Source organism: Gigantopelta aegis, chromosome 2 (assembly GCF_016097555.1).
Source record: "Gigantopelta aegis isolate Gae_Host chromosome 2, Gae_host_genome, whole genome shotgun sequence".
In the NCBI taxonomy this organism is placed as follows: domain Eukaryota; kingdom Metazoa; phylum Mollusca; class Gastropoda; order Neomphalida; family Peltospiridae; genus Gigantopelta; species Gigantopelta aegis.
In genome coordinates, this window is record NC_054700.1 from 37,891,510 (window position 1) to 37,909,821 (window position 18,312).

General features: G+C 38.6%; 1 protein-coding gene across 1 annotated transcript in view; it reads right to left on the reverse strand.

Moving 5' to 3' along the window:
• Positions 1-18,312, reverse strand: part of LOC121388419 (kinesin-like protein KIF15) — a 67,588-nt gene that overhangs the window by 5,420 nt on the left and 43,856 nt on the right. Inside the window, exons 19-27 of the mRNA XM_041519731.1 lie at positions 16,123-16,320; positions 13,111-13,218; positions 10,708-10,813; positions 9,369-9,496; positions 6,726-6,803; positions 5,231-5,347; positions 3,103-3,183; positions 1,996-2,166; positions 303-530 (exon numbers count right to left, since the gene is read on the reverse strand). Coding sequence (XP_041375665.1) covers positions 303-530; positions 1,996-2,166; positions 3,103-3,183; positions 5,231-5,347; positions 6,726-6,803; positions 9,369-9,496; positions 10,708-10,813; positions 13,111-13,218; positions 16,123-16,320 — 1,215 coding nt within the window. The remainder of the gene's footprint in view (positions 1-302; positions 531-1,995; positions 2,167-3,102; positions 3,184-5,230; positions 5,348-6,725; positions 6,804-9,368; positions 9,497-10,707; positions 10,814-13,110; positions 13,219-16,122; positions 16,321-18,312) is intronic.

An 18,312-nucleotide genomic window follows, 5' to 3' on the forward strand; every position in this document is an offset into this window, starting at 1 on the left:
AAATTGATTTATTAATCATCAGCTACTGGATGTCAAACATTTGGTAATTCTCAGTCTTAGAGAGGAAACCTGTTACATTTTTCCATTAGTAGCAAGGGATTTTTGATATGCACCATCCCAGACAGGATAGCACATACCATGTCCTTTGATATGTCAGTCATAATGCATTGACTAGAACGAGAAATAGCCCAATGTGCCAGCCGACGGGGATCGATCCTAGACCGACCGTACATCAAACTAACGCTTTACCACTGGGCTACGTCCAGCCCTCTCCAATTGGAAGGCGAGCTAAATGAGGTCACCTTGAAGTCATGCTTGAAGCTCTCCTCTTGTTTCTCCTGTCGTAGTGTTTCTATCTGCGCCTGTAACGAGTCCAACTTCTCCGCATAGTCCTCGTTCACACCATGCAGGTCATCACACATCAACAACTGACTGTCAAACTGGGCGCTAAGATACTCTCGCTCATTTTCACTGTCTGCTAGCTTCGTCTTCAAACTCTGTACAGAGGCAACCAGTGTCTGTATGGCCTCCTAAAACACAAAGTTACACGTAATGAAAATTAAAGATCAAACTGGGCGCTCAGATACTCCTGCTTGTTTTCACTGTTGAATAGTTTCGTCTTCAAACTCTGCACAGAGCCAACCAGTGTCTGTATGGCCTCCTGGAAATTAAAATTAAAATTAAAGATTGTTTTGTAGCCAACTAAACCAGCCTCGGTGGTGTCGTGGTTAAGCCATCGGACATAAGGCTGGTATTTACCGAGTTCACAGCTCCCACCCAGAGCGAGTTTTAACGACTCAATGGGTAGGTGTAAGACCACTACACCCTCTTCTCTTTCACTAACCACTAACAACTAATTCACTGTCCTGGACAGACAGCCCAGATAGCCGAGGTGTGTCCCCATGACAGCGTTCTTGAACCTTAATTGGATATAAGCATGATAATGAACTGAAATGAAATGTAGCTGACTGTCGAACTGGGCGCTCAGATATTCTCACTCGTTTTCACTGTCTGCTAGCTTCGTCTTCAAACCAGTGTCTGTATGGCCTCCTGGAACACAAAGTTACACATAACGACGAGATAAATTAACCAATGAAAAGGGCGCAATACCATCTTGGGAAGCATGCAAGACGCTTTTCTAGCACGACTTGCTGGCACCTTTTTACCAGTTTAAAAAACTAGACAAGTTAAAAGTTTTTTGTTTGTTTAATGACACCACTAGAGCACAATGATTTATTAATCATAGACTATTGGATGTTAAACAATTGGTAATTTTGAAAAATAGTCTTAGAGGAAGGAAGTAAATGTTTTATTTAACGACGCACTCATCACATTTTATTTATGGTTATATGGCATCAGATATATGATTAAGGGCCATACAGATATTGAGAGAGGAAACCCACTGTCGCCACTTCACGAGCTACTCTTTTCGATTAGCAGCAAGGGATCTTTTATATGCACCATCCCACAGACAGGGTAGTAGATACCACAGCCGTTGATATATCAGTCGTGGTGCACTGGTTGGAACGAGAAATAGCGCAATGGGGTCACCGACAGGGATCGATCCTAGACCGACCGCGCATCAAGTGAACGCTTTACCACTGGGCTACGTCCCGCACAATATAGTCTTGGAGAGGAAATGTGCTACATTTTCCCACTGAGCTATATCCTGAAGGCCGGAAGGAAATGTTTTATTTAACGACGCACTGAACACATTTTATTTACAGTTATATGGCATCAGACATATGGTTAAGGACCACACAGATATTGAGACGAAACCCGCTGAGCTACTTCATGGGCTACTCTTTTCGATTAGCAGCAAGGGATCTTTTATATGTACCATCCCACAAACAGGGTAGTACATGCCATGGCCTTTGATATACCAGTCGTGGTGCACTGGCTGGAACGAGAAATAGCGCAATGGGGTCACCGATGGTCTTAGAGAGGAAACCCGTTACATTTTTCCACTGGGTTATATCCCGCCCTGATGCTTACCTTGTCAGCGGCTTTGCACTTTTCGTACTCGTCTGCCGATGCTTTAATTGCATCGAGTTCTTTCTTGAGCAGCTCCACATTCTGATCCTGAGCGTCCAACATATTCTGTAGCCGATCACTGGCAGCCGCAGCTTTAGCAAGCTCTTCCACGTAGTGAAGAATCTGCTTACTCTAGTGTAATTCAAACGAAAGGAATACTGGTTTAAAAAGTTTATTTTGTTTAACGACACCACTAGAGCACATTTATTTATTAATCATCAACTATTGGATGTCAAACATTTGGTAATTTTGACATTTTAGTCTCAAGAGAGGAAACCTGCTACATTTTTCCATCCCACAGACAGGAGAGTACATAGCACGGCCTTTGTTACACCAGTAGTGGAGCACTGGCTGGAACAAGAAATAGCCCAATGTGCCCACCGATGGTGATCGATCCTAGACCAACCGCGCATCAAGCGGGCACTTTACCATTGGGCTACGTCCTGCCTCTGAATATTTGTTTAACGACACATACAGTAAGCTACAAAAATGAGACCAAACTACCACGTAACCAATGACTTGTGCAGAGCACATAAAAATGTTAAGTTTTGTTTTGTTTAACGACACCAGTAGAGCACACTGATTTATTTACCATCAGCTATTCGTCGTCAAATATTTGGTAATTTTGACATATAGTCTTAAAGGGGAAACCTGCTACATTATCCCATTAATTTGCACCATTCCACAGTCAGAATAGCACATACCACGGCCTTTGATATACCAGTTGTGGTGCACTGGCTGGAACAAGAAATGGAGAAAAACAGTAAGAAATCGTTCATATATGCAGGGCTAACTCTGGGTAAGCAGAAAATGTCACCAAATCATTTAAGAAATTTAAAAAACTTGCAAAAACACAAATAAAATAGATTTTGAAAAAAAAAAAAAAATTCCTTACAAAATAAAAATCATTACTTGAAATTATTTCGCCAAATTAAAATAAAATCGTCAATTGTTTTTAACTTAAGACAATAATCTTGGATGTAAATATGTTAACTTTATAACCAAAGTTTTCACTTCCACTTTCAATCCATTTCCAGTTCCACTTTTTCAGCAGTAAAACTTAAATACCTGTTCTTCATCCTCTTGCTCAATCTGAAGTTTGAATTTGTCCATCTGCTCCTTGACGACACCCTGAGACTGTACAAACGACTGGAGACAGAAACGACAAACCAGTGATCAATACATAAACATGGTATTAGTTTCACAGAAAGAAATATTTTATTTAACGACGCACTCAACACATTTTATTTATGGTTATATGGTGTCGGACATATGGTTAAGGACCACAAAGATATTGAGAGAGGAAACCTGCTGTCACCACTTAATGGGCTACTATTTTCGATTAACAGCAAGGGATCTTTTATATGCACCATCCCACAGACAGGGTAGCACATACCATGGCCTTTGATATACCAGTTGTGGTGCACTGGCTGGATAGTTTCACAGATGAAAGTGGATTACTTAAGTTATTCATACACTTAAAGGAAGTCAAAATTCCAGGGTTTTTCAAGCACTTTCCAGGTCAACTTTACCAAAATTCCAGGACCGTACTGAGTTTCCACAGGTTGTTAAAAACGCAAGTGCCAACCATCTGTGTGGGTTTACTTGATTCATTAACTTGACACGCTCCCTGAACTTGCTAAATACCCAGCGGCAAAAAGTGACAAACTTTCTTTTTCCAATATGGCGACGCTGTCACTTGGATCTCGTGGCCGCGTGATCCTCGCATCGCAAGATAAAAAACAACAACAAACATTCACACGTCAACTGAGCCGGTAAACTTCGATTGGCCGGACGATTGGCATTTGATTGTGCCGCGGAAATGAAACAAATACTTTAATTACATGTTAAATAAAGTAAATAAAGCCTCCGTTTTAGGCGTTTATATTTTATTTGACATCAAATTATCATTTTCAAGGGTTTTCCAGACCGCAAGATGATTTTCAAGGGTATTCAAGCACTGGAATACATTAGTTTATTTTTAAGGGTTTTCCAGGCGCGTACGAACCCTGTTAAACATTTTTAACTCTGGAAATTTTAATATTGGCTCTAGGGTTGGGGTTGTACAATGGTCTAGCATGACGACGCCCATTCAGAATGTACACACAATATGAGTCCAAACCATATTATACGCTTTGTACGGACAGTAATATGGAAGGCTTTAGACAAACAGTAGAAAGTTTGTTTTGTTTAACGACACAACTAGAGCACATTGATTTATTAATCATCAGCTATTGGATGTCAAACATTTGGTAAATTAGGACTCATAATCATCAAGAGGAAACCTGCTACATTTTTTTTAATGCAGCAAGGAATCTTTTATATGCACCACCTCCAGACAGGATATCACATACCACGGCCTTTGATATACCAGTCATGGTGCACTGGCTGGAACAAGAAATAGTCCATTGGGCCTATCGCCAGGGATCGATCCCAAACCGACTGCTCATCAGGCGAGCGCTTTACCACTGGGCTACGTCCCACCCTCACAAACGGCAGAAAACCCAGAAACAATGTAGAAAGGATTAAAAATCCAGAAATCTTTTATCTCTGTATTTTATGCCTGTTGGGTCTACTGCAATTTTGTTCCTGGATCAAATATATCAATTTGAGTGGTGGGTTTGCAAAAATATTGTCTCATCTCTCTATTCTCTTAACGCTATGTGACACCACACCCAGTTTCTTCTCTGAAAATCAAATACAGCTTGTCACCCTCTCTATACGTGTAATGCCAGGTGGTTTGTAATAACCAGTTTCATTTAAGATATCTTTTTTTTCAATATAATCAGCAATCAACACCAACTGGGTATACGCAATGGCTAACCCACCTGTGACATGGGTCCATATGCAATAAATTCAAACCCAAATAGCTCCTATACTAACATTTCAATTTTATCCACCAGACAGAAGTTAAGCGCAGATAACAGCTCTTACACTTGAAAAAAACTTTTAAATTCAAGGATATTTTTTTATTTTAGTTTTTTGTTTTTATAACAAATTGTTATCTGAATTTAGACAGGTTATGAGGACAACAAAAGTAAAGATGCGAAAAATAATAAACCACCAAATTTCTGGCCTACATTTCCAGGACACAATAAAATTTAATGCTTCTTCCAGGACATTCCTAGACTTTAAAATGACAAAATTCCCGTATTTCGAGGCGCGTAAGACCTCTATAACAGGCTAAGATAATTACCTCCAATTCAGCTTGCATTGCCGCCTTTTCCTCCTTGGATTCTTTCAATGCTTTTTCTAGATCCTCAATGCACTGCTCCTGGAACTGCAGTGTTTCTTCACTTGTCTCAAGTCTCTCCTGCAAATCAAAGTTAAAGTTTGTTTTGTTTAACAACACCACACACCACTAGAGCACATTGATTTATTAATCATCAGCTAGTGGATGTCAAACAATCGGTAATCGCGACATACAGTCTCAGGGAAAAAACCTGCTACATTTTTCTATTAGTAGCAAGGAAATGTTTTATTTAACGATGCACTCAACACATTTTATCTACGGTTATATGGCGTGTCGGACATATGGTTAGGGACTGGTAGCAAGGGATCTTTTATATGCACCATCCAAGAGACAGGATAGCACATACCACAGCTGGAATAAAAAATAGACCAATGGGCCCACCAATAGACGAGCGCTTTACCACTGGGCTATGTCCCAATCCCTCCTCCTGGAAATGAAAGTAACAAAAAAGACAAAGAATATGTGTTTAATGACATTATAGCACACACTAAATTATGGCAATTTGGGGGAGATGGAGAGCGAGGATACAGCAAAGAGAGATAGAGATAGAGATAGAGAGAGAGAGAGAGAGAGAGTAAAAAAGCTACTCCTGTTGATAAACTACAAGTTATGTTTTATATGCACTGAGACAGGACATAGGACATGGTCTATAATGTACCAGAAATTGGCTACAGACTGGGATTTAAAACCCCCCGAAACAAACCAAAAACCACTAAGGGTAATCAATCTTTCGACCCACTACATCTGAGACGAGCGTTTTAGCACCCCATGAAAGTAAAGATCTCAGCTACGCTGTGAGTTAACATGCTGTCACTGTAATGTTTGAGATCTGGGATCCATGTAGAGAATGTCATAACTGTGACTAAGGTCGAGGACAGTCACTTTTCGGACCCTTGTTTTGGCTTCATACACAATAAATAAAACATATCCAATGACAATTTTTTGATATGATATATTTGACAAAAGGTACTTTTTATTTCTTTCATCTTTTAAAACTTAAAATTAATATTTTTTCCAGAATTATGAAAAATAAAAAAATACCGACCTGTAAACAGTTGTCGCTTGTTACAGAAAATTGACAGGGGTCAAGGTTAGTAGTTTTTATTTTAATGTGGCGAAGCATTATAGTAATATAGCTAATTTTGAATTTGAATGATGTAGTATTCCAATGACGTCACTTTGCATCTCCTTACAATAACCATACACTGGGTATAGGACGTTTCCGTTTTAAGAATGCTGGACAAATTCTAATGCAAAATTGCTACTGAAATTTTATTTTTTGAATATTACTAATGCACTTGAATGTGTGGATTTTAAGTAAAATTACGGTAAGATATGCTATTATTTATTGTGTACTAAGTAAAAACAAAGGTGCGAAAAGTGAATGTCAAACAACCATAATGTTTAATGTTTCGTTTTGGCAAATGCAACTACCTACCAGCAGCTGGTCTCGTTCTTTGGATAAATCGTCCAGCTCTACAGTCAGTCTGTCCAAAGTCAATCCAAGCTGAACAATCTGTAATGAAGAAGATTCCAGCATTCATTATAAACAAATTTCACTCAAAGTTGCTGTGTAAATTAATTAATAAAAAAATAATAATAAAAAATAAAATAAAAAATGGTATATTGTGGTAAAAAAAAGAGCTAATGATTATGTTTATACACTCTTAAAAAAGCAATAACTGATCCTGTGGTTTCGTACAAAAACAATAATTCATCTTTTGATAAATATTAGTACGAAAATTTCACCAATTTAAATGAAAAAACCCTGCCACAACCACCTTCATGTGGCTTTGAAATTCCACTAGTCTATCACATCACCCCACAATGTGATGGTCATTACAATCTGGAACGGGATCAGCAACCAGTGACCGTATTAACTGTAATTCCGAATCGGATAGTGACAGTGATGATGGCGACAGTGTCAGTGATAATGGCAGTGACAGTATCAGTATCCACTGTTCCTCAGATGAGGAAGATGGCACCGAGTCTCCCACTCACGACTGAATGTCATGACGTTATATACACATAAAAGACTAATCATGACGTTATATACACATAAAAGACTAATATTATAAAATTAATGGTAAGAGAATGCCTTGCAATGAATTCTTATTTATTCACCCGTAGTTATGCACACATGATGATGTGTTTTATATAATAGGTCAAGCCTGACATTCACTATATTTTGGTAATTTATTACAATAGTTCTAATCATTATTATTTTTAAATCTCTTAAACATTTGTATACATATACTTTTTACTTAACATTGCCACTCTCTTGTTTCTCAAAATTAAGATTTTTTTTTTTTTTTAAATTATAAAGAAAAAATCCAGGTTATGCAAACCAAAATAGGTTATGCAAAATCTTTTGGCATAAACTCTTTTCCGGTTATGCAAATTTTTAATTTGCGCAGCGCTGCAAATAACAAGATAGCTTTTATAATGAAGGTTTTAATAACAAAATCGATCTAAACTAACCAACTCGCATTGATATGACATCATATATTACCCACACCGTAATACTCTACATGTTAAATTCAATGATGTCATAGCCCATGCAGGACAGATTTATTCCACATGGGCTGATGTCATGGAATGGGTCTGTCTTGCATGGCTAGGGGTGGGGCAAATATATATATATAGTACTTTGTGTTCTGGGTCTAATGTAGCTTAATCACTGTTAACCAGCCAAAAGCAGGCAAAGTGGAGCAGCCCCACCCCACCATAATTCTGAATTAAAAATATTATTGGTAGTAAATCTTCAGGCAGAGATGAATTTTACTTGTAGAATTGCAGGAAATGTAGTTTTCAAAATTTTAGGGAGGAACATACCCCCCGAACCCCCTAGAAACTGCTTTGCACCTTCTGTCTCAGTCAGCACCCCACCCCCAATGTCGACTTGCTTCCACCATGCCTAAAAATAAAATAAAACAATGTTGGGACTTCTTCCCCATATCCGAAAATAAAACGTCCAATTCTGTTGAACCCAGGTTTCCCTTACGGGGTCTCTTGGTTGGGGGTTCTGACGCTTGATTAGTATCCATTCTGGCAAATCAACTGTACCGAGATGAAGTTTAGAGGGAATTTCCTTGATGACGTCACCGAGAAATACCAAATCTTTTCTATCTCCACTTAATGAGTTTCCATTTTTGTTTATGACAAATATCGTAAATCATGACAAACTAAGAGAACATTACGATAACTTTGAAAATCTGTTGTATCTTAAATTTACGACATTCCTATTTTGCTCTTCCCTAGCTACAATGGCTTCAAAAATATGCAGTGTGTCTACAGACTTGAAATGAAAAATAAAGGAGATAAAGCTGTAGGCTTTATTTCCAGCTGTGGCGGGTGAATTCAAGAGGGGGAGGGATTTCCGCCCTTTCGTCTGTCTTGTTAATCCATAGTTGGAGAGCTATACACATATAATATAGACATGAAAGGGAAAATAGACAATATACCCTTATAAACCAGTGTTTTATTGCAGAAGGATCTCAATTTGAAGGTATAAAAGTCACTTGAATACAATTACACTCAATTGTGAGGAGATAAGCGATGCGGACAATCTCCTTTTTTCCAAAAAAGGAGATTTGTCAAACAAAAAGGAGGAAATAAAGGAGATCTAGCAGAATCATGAAATAAAGGAGACGTGAGCATACTGATACGGGCCCTGCAACATGAATGCTATAATACCAAAAAGCTGTTATAATGCACTGTAGAGGTGATATATATGTTTAACAACACCACTAGAGCACATTGATTAATTAATCATCAGCTATTGGATGTCAAACATTTGGTAATTATCACTGTGAGTCATCAGAGGAAACCCACTACATTTTTCCTAATGCAGCAAGGGACCTTTCATATGCACTTCCCCAGACAGAAAAGCACATACCACAGCCTTTGTCTAATTGTGGTGCATTGGTTGGAATGCAAAAAAAAAAAAACCCAATCAGCTGAATGGATCCACCGAGGTGGTTTGATCCTGGGACTCAAGCACCTCGAGCGAGCACTCAACGACTGAGCTAAATCCCGCCCCTGTGGAGGTAATACAGACATAATTTGTATTTGAACTGACCTTTGTTTCCAAAGTAGAAACACTGCGAGTCTTTTCTGTTAGCTCTTTGTTTTTACATTTCAACTCAACATTCTCTCGCTCCATCTGCAGTGACATTATTCTCAGATCTTCCACTTCACTTTCGGAGACTGTAACAAAACATTTATTAAAAGAAAGAAAGAAGTGTTTTATTTAATGACGCACTCAACACATTTTATTTACAGTTATATGGCGTCAGACATATGGTTAAGGACCACAGATTTTGAGAGGAAACCCGCTGTCACCACTACATGGGCTACTCTTTCCGATTAGCAGCAAGGGATCTTTTATTTGTGCTTCCCACAGGCAGGATAGCACAAACCATGGCCTTTGTTGAACCAGTTATGGATCACTGGTCGGTGCAAGTGGTTTACACCTACCCATTGAGCCTTGCGGAGCACTCACTCAGGGTTTGGAGTCGGTATCTGGATTAAAAATCTCATGCCTCGACTGGGATCCGAACCCAGTACCTACCAGCCTGTAGACCGATGGCCTAACCACTACGCCACCGAGGCCTGTCAAAAGATTTATTAATACCACTATTTGTGATAAAAAAAGGAAAAGGAAGGAAATGTTTTATTTAACGACGCACTGAACACATTTTATTGGTGGTTATATGGCGTCTGACACATGGTTAAGGCCTGCATAGATATTGAATGGGAAACCCGCTGTCACCACTTCATGGGCTACTCTTTTTGATTAGCAGCAAGGGATCTTTTATATGCACCATCCAACAGACAGGGTAGTACATACCACAGCCTTTGATATACCAGTCGTGGTTCACCGGCTGGAACGAGAAATAGCCCAACGGACCCACCGACAGGAATCGATCCCAGATAGACCACACATCAAGCGAACGTTTTACCACTGGGCTATGTCCCGCTCTTGTGATAAAAAAAATATAAAATAACAATATAATTATTAATTAAGTACTCAGTATTGGAATTAGACATGCATGCCTCTGAGAACTGAAAATCTGCGTAAACCATTTAACAATATGAATTACTCAAAAACAAAGACAGGTAACCCATTCCGTTTTCACATAACCTGTCATGACACCATGTAAATGATGTCCTAAATTCAATGCACAAATGAAACATGGGTTGTGCAAAACTATACTTACGCTTACCACATTATCATTAAGTTAACCCATTCCAAGAAGATCGGATTATATTCTACTGAATTGTAACTGGCCTTTTTATCTTTTAAAAATGTTTTTCAAAAGTTCATCAGATATTAAAAAAAAAAACTGAAACGACAACATGCAAAAATCATTGCAAATGAGAAGAACTCCAGCAGTAAAAACTCTTGGTTCACTAACCATCAGACTTAAGACTGCTTTCAGCCAAAGCATCCTTCAGTGACCGCTCCCTCTGTGTGAACTCGGTTTTTTTATTGACCCACGCCTCACGCTCTTTCTGCAGTATCTGTAAACAAGACAAAAATGTCTTACCCCTGCAGTGTTTAACAAATATTTGAGACAGTCACTAGCTCTCACAGAAGCTTTGGCTAGTGCCCTATGTATTATAGTAATACAGCTGATAATTTCCACTAGTCTTCACAGAAGCTTTGGCTAGTGCCCTATGTATTATAGTAATACAGCTGATAATTTCCACTAGCCCTCACAGAAGCTTTAGCTAGTGCCCTATGTATTATAGTAATACAGCTGGTAATTTCCACTAGCCCTCACAGAAGCTTTGGCTAGTGCCCTATGTATTATAGTAATACAGCTGATAATTTCCACTAGCCCTCACAGAAGCTTTGGCTAGTGCCCTATGTATTATAGTAATACAGCTGATAATTTCCACTAGCCCTCCCAGAAGCTTTGGCTAGTGCCCTATGTATTATAGTAATACAGCTGATAATTTCCACTAGCCCTCACAGAAGCTTTGGCTAGTGCCCTATGTATTATAGTAATACAGCTGATAATTTCCACTAGCCCTCACAGAAGCTTTGGCTAGTGCCCTATGTATTATAGTAATACAGCTGATAATTTCCACTAGTCCTCACAGAAGCTTTGGCTAGTGCCCTATGTATTATAGTAATACAGCTGATAATTTCCACTAGCCCTCACAGAAGCTTTGGCTAGTGCCCTATGTATTATAGTAATACAGCTGATAATTTCCACTAGCCCTCACAGAAGCTTTGGCTAGTGCCCTATGTATTATAGTAATACAGCTGATAATTTCCACTAGCCCTCACAGAAGCTTAGGCTAGTGCCCTATGTATTATAGTAATACAGCTGATAATTTCCACTAGCCCTCACAGAAGCTTAGGCTAGTGCCCTATGTATTATAGTAATACAGCTGATAATTTCCACTAGCCCTCACAGAAGCTTAGGCTAGTGCCCTATGTATTATAGTAATACAGCTGATAATTTCCACTAGCTCTCACAGAAGCTTTGGCTAGTGCCCTATGTATTATAGTAATACAGCTGATAATTTCCACTAGCCCTCACAGAAGCTTTGGCTAGTGCCCTATGTATTATAGTAATACAGCTGATAATTTCCACTAGCCCTCACAGAAGCTTAGGTTAGTGCCCTATGTATTATAGTAATACAGCTGATAATTTCCACTAGCCCTCACAGAAGCTTAGGCTAGTGCCCTATGTATTATAGTAATACAGCTGATAATTTCCACTAGCCCTCACAGCAGCTTTGGCTAGTGCCCTATGTATTATAGTAATACAGCTGATAATTTCCACTAGTCTTCACAGAAGCTTTGGCTAGTGCCCTATGTATTATAGTAATACAGCTGATAATTTCCACTAGCCCTCACAGAAGCTTGGGCTAGTGCCCTATGTATTATAGTAATACAGCTGATAATTTCCACTAGCCCTCACAGAAGCTTTGGCTAGTGCCCTATGTATTATAGTAATACAGCTGATAATTTCCACTAGCCCTCACAGAAGCTTTGGCTAGTGCCCCTATGTATTATAGTAATACAGCTGATAATTTCCACTAGCCCTCACAGAAGCTTGGGCTAGTGCCCTATGTATTATAGTAATACAGTTGATAATTTCCACTAGCCCTCACAGAAGCTTGGGCTAGTGCCCTATGTATTATAGTAATACAGCTGGTAATTTCCACTAGCCCAGAGCAAAAATTCACTAGCTGGGATAGAGAAAAATTTGTTACCTGGGATAGAGACAAATTCACTAGCCGGGATAAGAGGACTAGTGGATTTGTCGAACACTGCTCCTGGTATTTTCAAAAACTTAAGTTGTGTTTACTTTATTTGGAAACTTTAATTTAAGGTCATACCAGCAGATAATTTAAGGATCTTGACAAAAATAGTTATGTTATCTTTATTTGGAAACTTTAATTTAAGGTCATACCAGCAGATAATTTAAGGATCTTGACGAAAATAGTTATGTTATTTTTTCATTTGGAAACTGTACTTTTCAGGTCATAACAGCAGATTCTTATTATTGAGCATCTTTGCTTTATTTATAACAATGTCTCACGCTATGTTTTGTCAGAAAATGCTACTGCTGGTAGGAATTGCTTGTAAGTTGCAATGTCAGTTTTTAATTAATTTACCATCTTTTTTTAAGTTGAACCCCAAAACCTTTGATATATAACTTGTGGTGCACTGGCTACAACATGAAATAGCCCACTGATGGGAGATCAATCCTAAACCAATATGTGCGAACCGATCGCACATCAAGCGAACACTTCACCACTGGGCTACGGTCTTGTGACAAGTAATGAGTTTTCCTAACCTGGTTCAGCTGTTCTATTTGGTGTTCTTGCTGAGTGACTTGCTTCTGCTGATGGATCATGCCTAGTTCATACTCGTCAATACGCTGCTGCATGTTGGAGTTTATAGACTGGAAATAAAACCAAGTGATTATACATTCAGATATATTCAATATATTCACTCAGACTTAATCTTTTAGGGGTTTTTAGGTGTGTTTTTTTATTATCCCACTGTCTCCTTTCCTCCCTACCATTCAACTTTTTTCGCTGTCCACCTCCACATCCCAGTCCTTGTCTCTCAAACCACAACAGGTGCTATCTGTGCCACACACCTGTCATTCCCCATCAGCATGTTAATAGAAAATATGCCGGGACAAGTAGATTTTTCGATGTACCTGTCCTTTATTAGCAGCAGAGGACAAGGATGCCAGATGGGTGCAGGGAAGTACACAGAGACTGCACCCGTGGAGAAGGTTGAGACAGGTACATATAGGTTTATATTTTAGTTTTATTTTCATGTACAGAATAACAAGCATTATGAGAGTACTGCTAAAGCAATACATGTTCCCTACCGAATGCAACAATTTTTCTTATCTTCTAAATTTAAAGGTCATAACTCCATCAAAAATGGGTAAATCTCCTTGAAAGTCAAACGATCTGTAAAAGTACATGATAAAGCTATACAAAACATATTAGCTCAATATCTCAACGCATTCTAAAAAAAAAACATCCAGAAAACTATATGTGGGGCAGACAGACAGACAGACGGACAGACGGACAGACATACAGACAGGACGGAAATGAATCCTATAGTCCCCTCCAGTAAAAAACTACTTCATAAAACAACCAGTGTAACACAATTATATTTATAGCAATGTAGTAGGCAAAGTTCAAGATACCTTAATTTAATTTTTTTTAAAGATAAATATATACATGGGTGTACATTTTGTGTTAACCAATTAAAATACAATAATATAAAGATTTATTAAACTTGCTAATTCTGCACTCAACTGATAGGCAAATTTGCAACGAGTTCAACATAGTCAACTTTTATTCTTATTCAAAGGGACTGTGCTGAGTCTGCAACCATTGTAAGATGTGTCCGTCTAACAGAGCCTCTTGGCAGATTTTGTTAACTAATTACATATTAAATATATTTTCTTGTTTACAATACCAGTGTCTGTATATCCGGTGTGTTTGCAGTCAGTTTCTATTATACATCCCTTTCATACATACACAATTATTGGAAGGTACATTGGTTCAGGTTACTACAAATTTTAGAACGAAACAAAAAGTAAAGTTTGTTTTATTTAATGACGCCACTAGAGCACACTGATTTGTTATCTTATCATCGGCTATTGGACGTCAAACATATGGTCATTCTGAGTTTTTTAGAGGAAACCCGCTGTCGCCAAATAGGCTACTCTTTTACGATGGCAGCAAGGGATCTTTTATTTGCGCTTCCCACAGGCAGGACAGCACAAACCATGGCCTTTGTTGAACCAGTTATGCATCACTGGTCGGTGCAAGTGCAAGTTTACACCTACCCAATGAGCCTTGTGGAGTACTCACTCAGGGTTTGGAGTCGGTATCTGGATTAAAAATCCTATGCCTCGACTGGGATCTGAACCCAGTACCTACCAGCCTGTACACCAATGGCCTAACCACGACTCCACTGAGGCCAGTAAATTTTATAACAACAACAAGCACCTTGTTTATACAGATCGTGACATTCCAAACAGGAAAGCATCTTCAATGTGTACACTTAGTCATCTAATAGGATCTGTTAGGCGGGATTTAACCCATTCAACTGATTGTGGGGTTTTCTCGTTCCAACCAGTGCACCACAACTGGCCAAAGGTCGTGGTATGTGCTTTCCTGTCTGTGGGAAAGCAGTGATAGAAATAAGCAGAACGTTTTACTAGTTCAACGGACAAATACATCTAGAAATCTACTGGTGATATTTTCACTTGTCCAAATAAATGGTTTGTTTGTTACTACAAGGATGATGTTTTTGATTGCTTAAAATGAAACTGCATTGAACATTTTCACTTGTCCACAGGACAAATGGACAAGTGCTTATTTTGAACGCTGGAAAATGCATATAAAAGATCCCTTGCTGCATTAGGAAAAATGTAGTGGGTTTCCTCTGATGACTACGAGTCTAAATAACCATAGCTAGTGATATTCAATGTTGGGCTAGTAAATAACTACAATTGCCATGCCCGACGGCTCATGAAATATTTTTTGTCAAATGTTGCAGTTAAGTCTATTTTGTAATTATGAATATTCTTCCCCCATCCCAAACGTTAGTGTTTTTAAGCTCTATCTCCCTCTTTAGGTGATATATTAGATTATTACTCTTATTTAGTAAAGTAGGGCTAGCAAATTGTTAATTTGGGCTAGTAAAAAAATTTAATCAGTGATCCCATGGCTAGTGGATTTTATAAAAATACTAGAAACCCTGTGGTTGGAACAAGAAAAAACCCCACAATGAATTGAACGGATCCACCGAGGTAGTTCGATCCTGCGACGTAAGCACCTCAGGTGAGCACTCAACTGACTGAGCTAAATCCCGCCCCCTATTGATGTTATGTAGGGGACTAAAAAGATCCTGTTAGTCAGAAACATGTTACAATGGCAGCAAACGGAGAGAAGGAAGGAAATGTTTTATTTAACGACACACTCAACACATTTTAATTATGGTTATATGGCATCGGACATATGGTTAAGGACCACACAGATATAGAGAGAGGAAACCCGCTGTCGCCACTTCATGGGCTACTCTTTTCGCTTAGCAGCAAGGGATCTTTTATACGCACCATCCCACAGACAGGATAGCACATACCACGGCCTTTGATATACTAGTCGTGGTGCACTGGCTGGAGCGAGAAATAGCCCAATGGGCCCACTGACAGAGATCGATCCCAGACCGACTGCGCATCAAGCGAATGCTTTACCACTGGGCTACATCCCGCCCCCGGCAGCAAACAGAGGACAGACCATTTAAATTGTTCGATGGTTAAACAACTTACCATGAGTTGAGTGACCTCATCCGTCAAGGCCTGCACTGCAGTCTCCATCATCATAGAGGGAATATTCTCGCCTGAGATCCCCTCTTCTTCTATGGAAACATCCACTTCACCCATAGCCGGGGAGGCGGGATCGTCAGAGTTGCACACAACAGTTCGGTTGCGTAATTTGTAACATGCATTATTCGGTGTTGTCATCACCTGAAAAACAAACGTCAAGAGACACTTATATAAGAATCTTAAATGATGAAATACTGCATTGCTTGGTGAGCCTATTATGTTCAGGAACGCAAGGAAAGGAATGTTTGTTTAACAACTTTCAACGACACATTTTAAACTACAGCCATTTGGGTTTAAATACACCCCAACACAAATATACACGTTTTGACGTCACTTCCCAAAATTACGTCATTACACTTATTGTTACACGTGTGCTTCGTATGATTATAAATAACTGTTACGTTGAACCATATGGATAATAATGGTAAATATCAAATGGGTTTATGACACGGATATTATTGGCAAGTTATACGATAAAGTGTCCACTTCCTATTTATTGCACAAGTTTATGTTCTTTCGCAAAACAAACATGTGCAATAAATAGGAAGCAAAAACAATGTATGTGAAGTTCTGCATTTATTGCAAACCCAGGGCTCACGCGACCGGGCGAAGTGAGCCCAAACTTTGCTCTGACCAACCTGACTTCGCCGTGCTAGTCACCGTAAGGTGAAATCTGTGTCGCTTTTTTTAAAATAGCCATCACTTGCAATGTACAGAATCACGGATGAATGGTGAAGAACTTGAGGAACACCTATTCATAGGTAATAAGTGTGAAGTGTGAGAGTTTGAAGAGACACTGGCGCCACAAAATCATGCGACAAACTCATAGATAGATGGTCTAGCTCAGACAACGCCTGTGTCTGGCACTAATAGTTGTAGTAATTAATTAGTTTTTCGTAGACTTTGTCATAATGAATAAATTCAACATACAAAATAGATGTCAAAATTATAAAATAGCGGTGACCTGTCCTACACACCCAACGGCCACTTAAACTGGATCCCCAAGTCGCTAAAGTGTCCGTGTTAAATGGCCACTGTCAATTCTTTAAAAAAAAATATATTATTGTAAACAACAGTGACAAGATGCAGCAGATAAGCAATGTTCACACCTTCATGAATACTAGTACCCATTCAGTCTTACAACTCAGTGTATTAATTAAGAAACTGTGACGGTGGAACGCATTTGATTGCTTCTGGGTAATCTAAGCTTGACCATGGTAGATTAATCTACTAGGACAATACCCTGCAGGGAGTAGGTGTTAAATGAAATGAGAAGACAAACTTGTAAGAGAATGAATTCTAAACGGTTAAATTAGTGCTTTTCAATTACATTTCATTATTTCTAAAGAAGGCGACATGTGGAAAGGTGATTTTAACCTTCTGACTACTGCAGGCGAGATATCTCGCCCGACGTCACGTCAGTCGATATACTGTACACTGTATACAGTGCATTCCCCAATTCATATTTCCCGCCGTTTTGCACACGACACTCACCGGAAACGGAAATATAATTAAAGAAAAAAGATTTTTTTTCAAAATGGTGGTTTTTGTTTTGATTTTTTCAATTGAAAATACCTTGAAATTTTGAGTTCAAAAAGTGGTTTTCGGCAAGTATTTTCGCTTGACAACAATGGCGGCAATTTTCAGGGATCGATAGTTGATTGTAACAGCTAATTTGATAATAAATTTGATCGTTTTACCAACAACGAAAATTACCAAATATTGCAATATGCATCCTAGTTAGGGTTTTAAAAAAAATTCTGGTCAGAAAACCACTGTTATCGGGAATAATGGACATAAATACTGGACAGCTGGCCACAAATGCCCGTAAGTAAACGCAACTTTTTCGATTTTTTGCCTAATTTTAATCACCATTAGCCGATCTAAAATAATAAAAATTACAAAAAAAGACACGAAAATAATACTTACCGATTCATATATGAACTTTATTTCATGTATTTATGAAACATTTAAGTGAATATATGTGAGTAAAAATTATAAACTTGTACCCACTCAACGTGGTTTTTGTTAAAAATTAATCCAGTAGTCTAAAGGTTAAAAAACACCTATAGAGCACATATCCATCAATTAGCAGTACAGACGGTAAGCAAAAAATAATAAAATACAGATTGT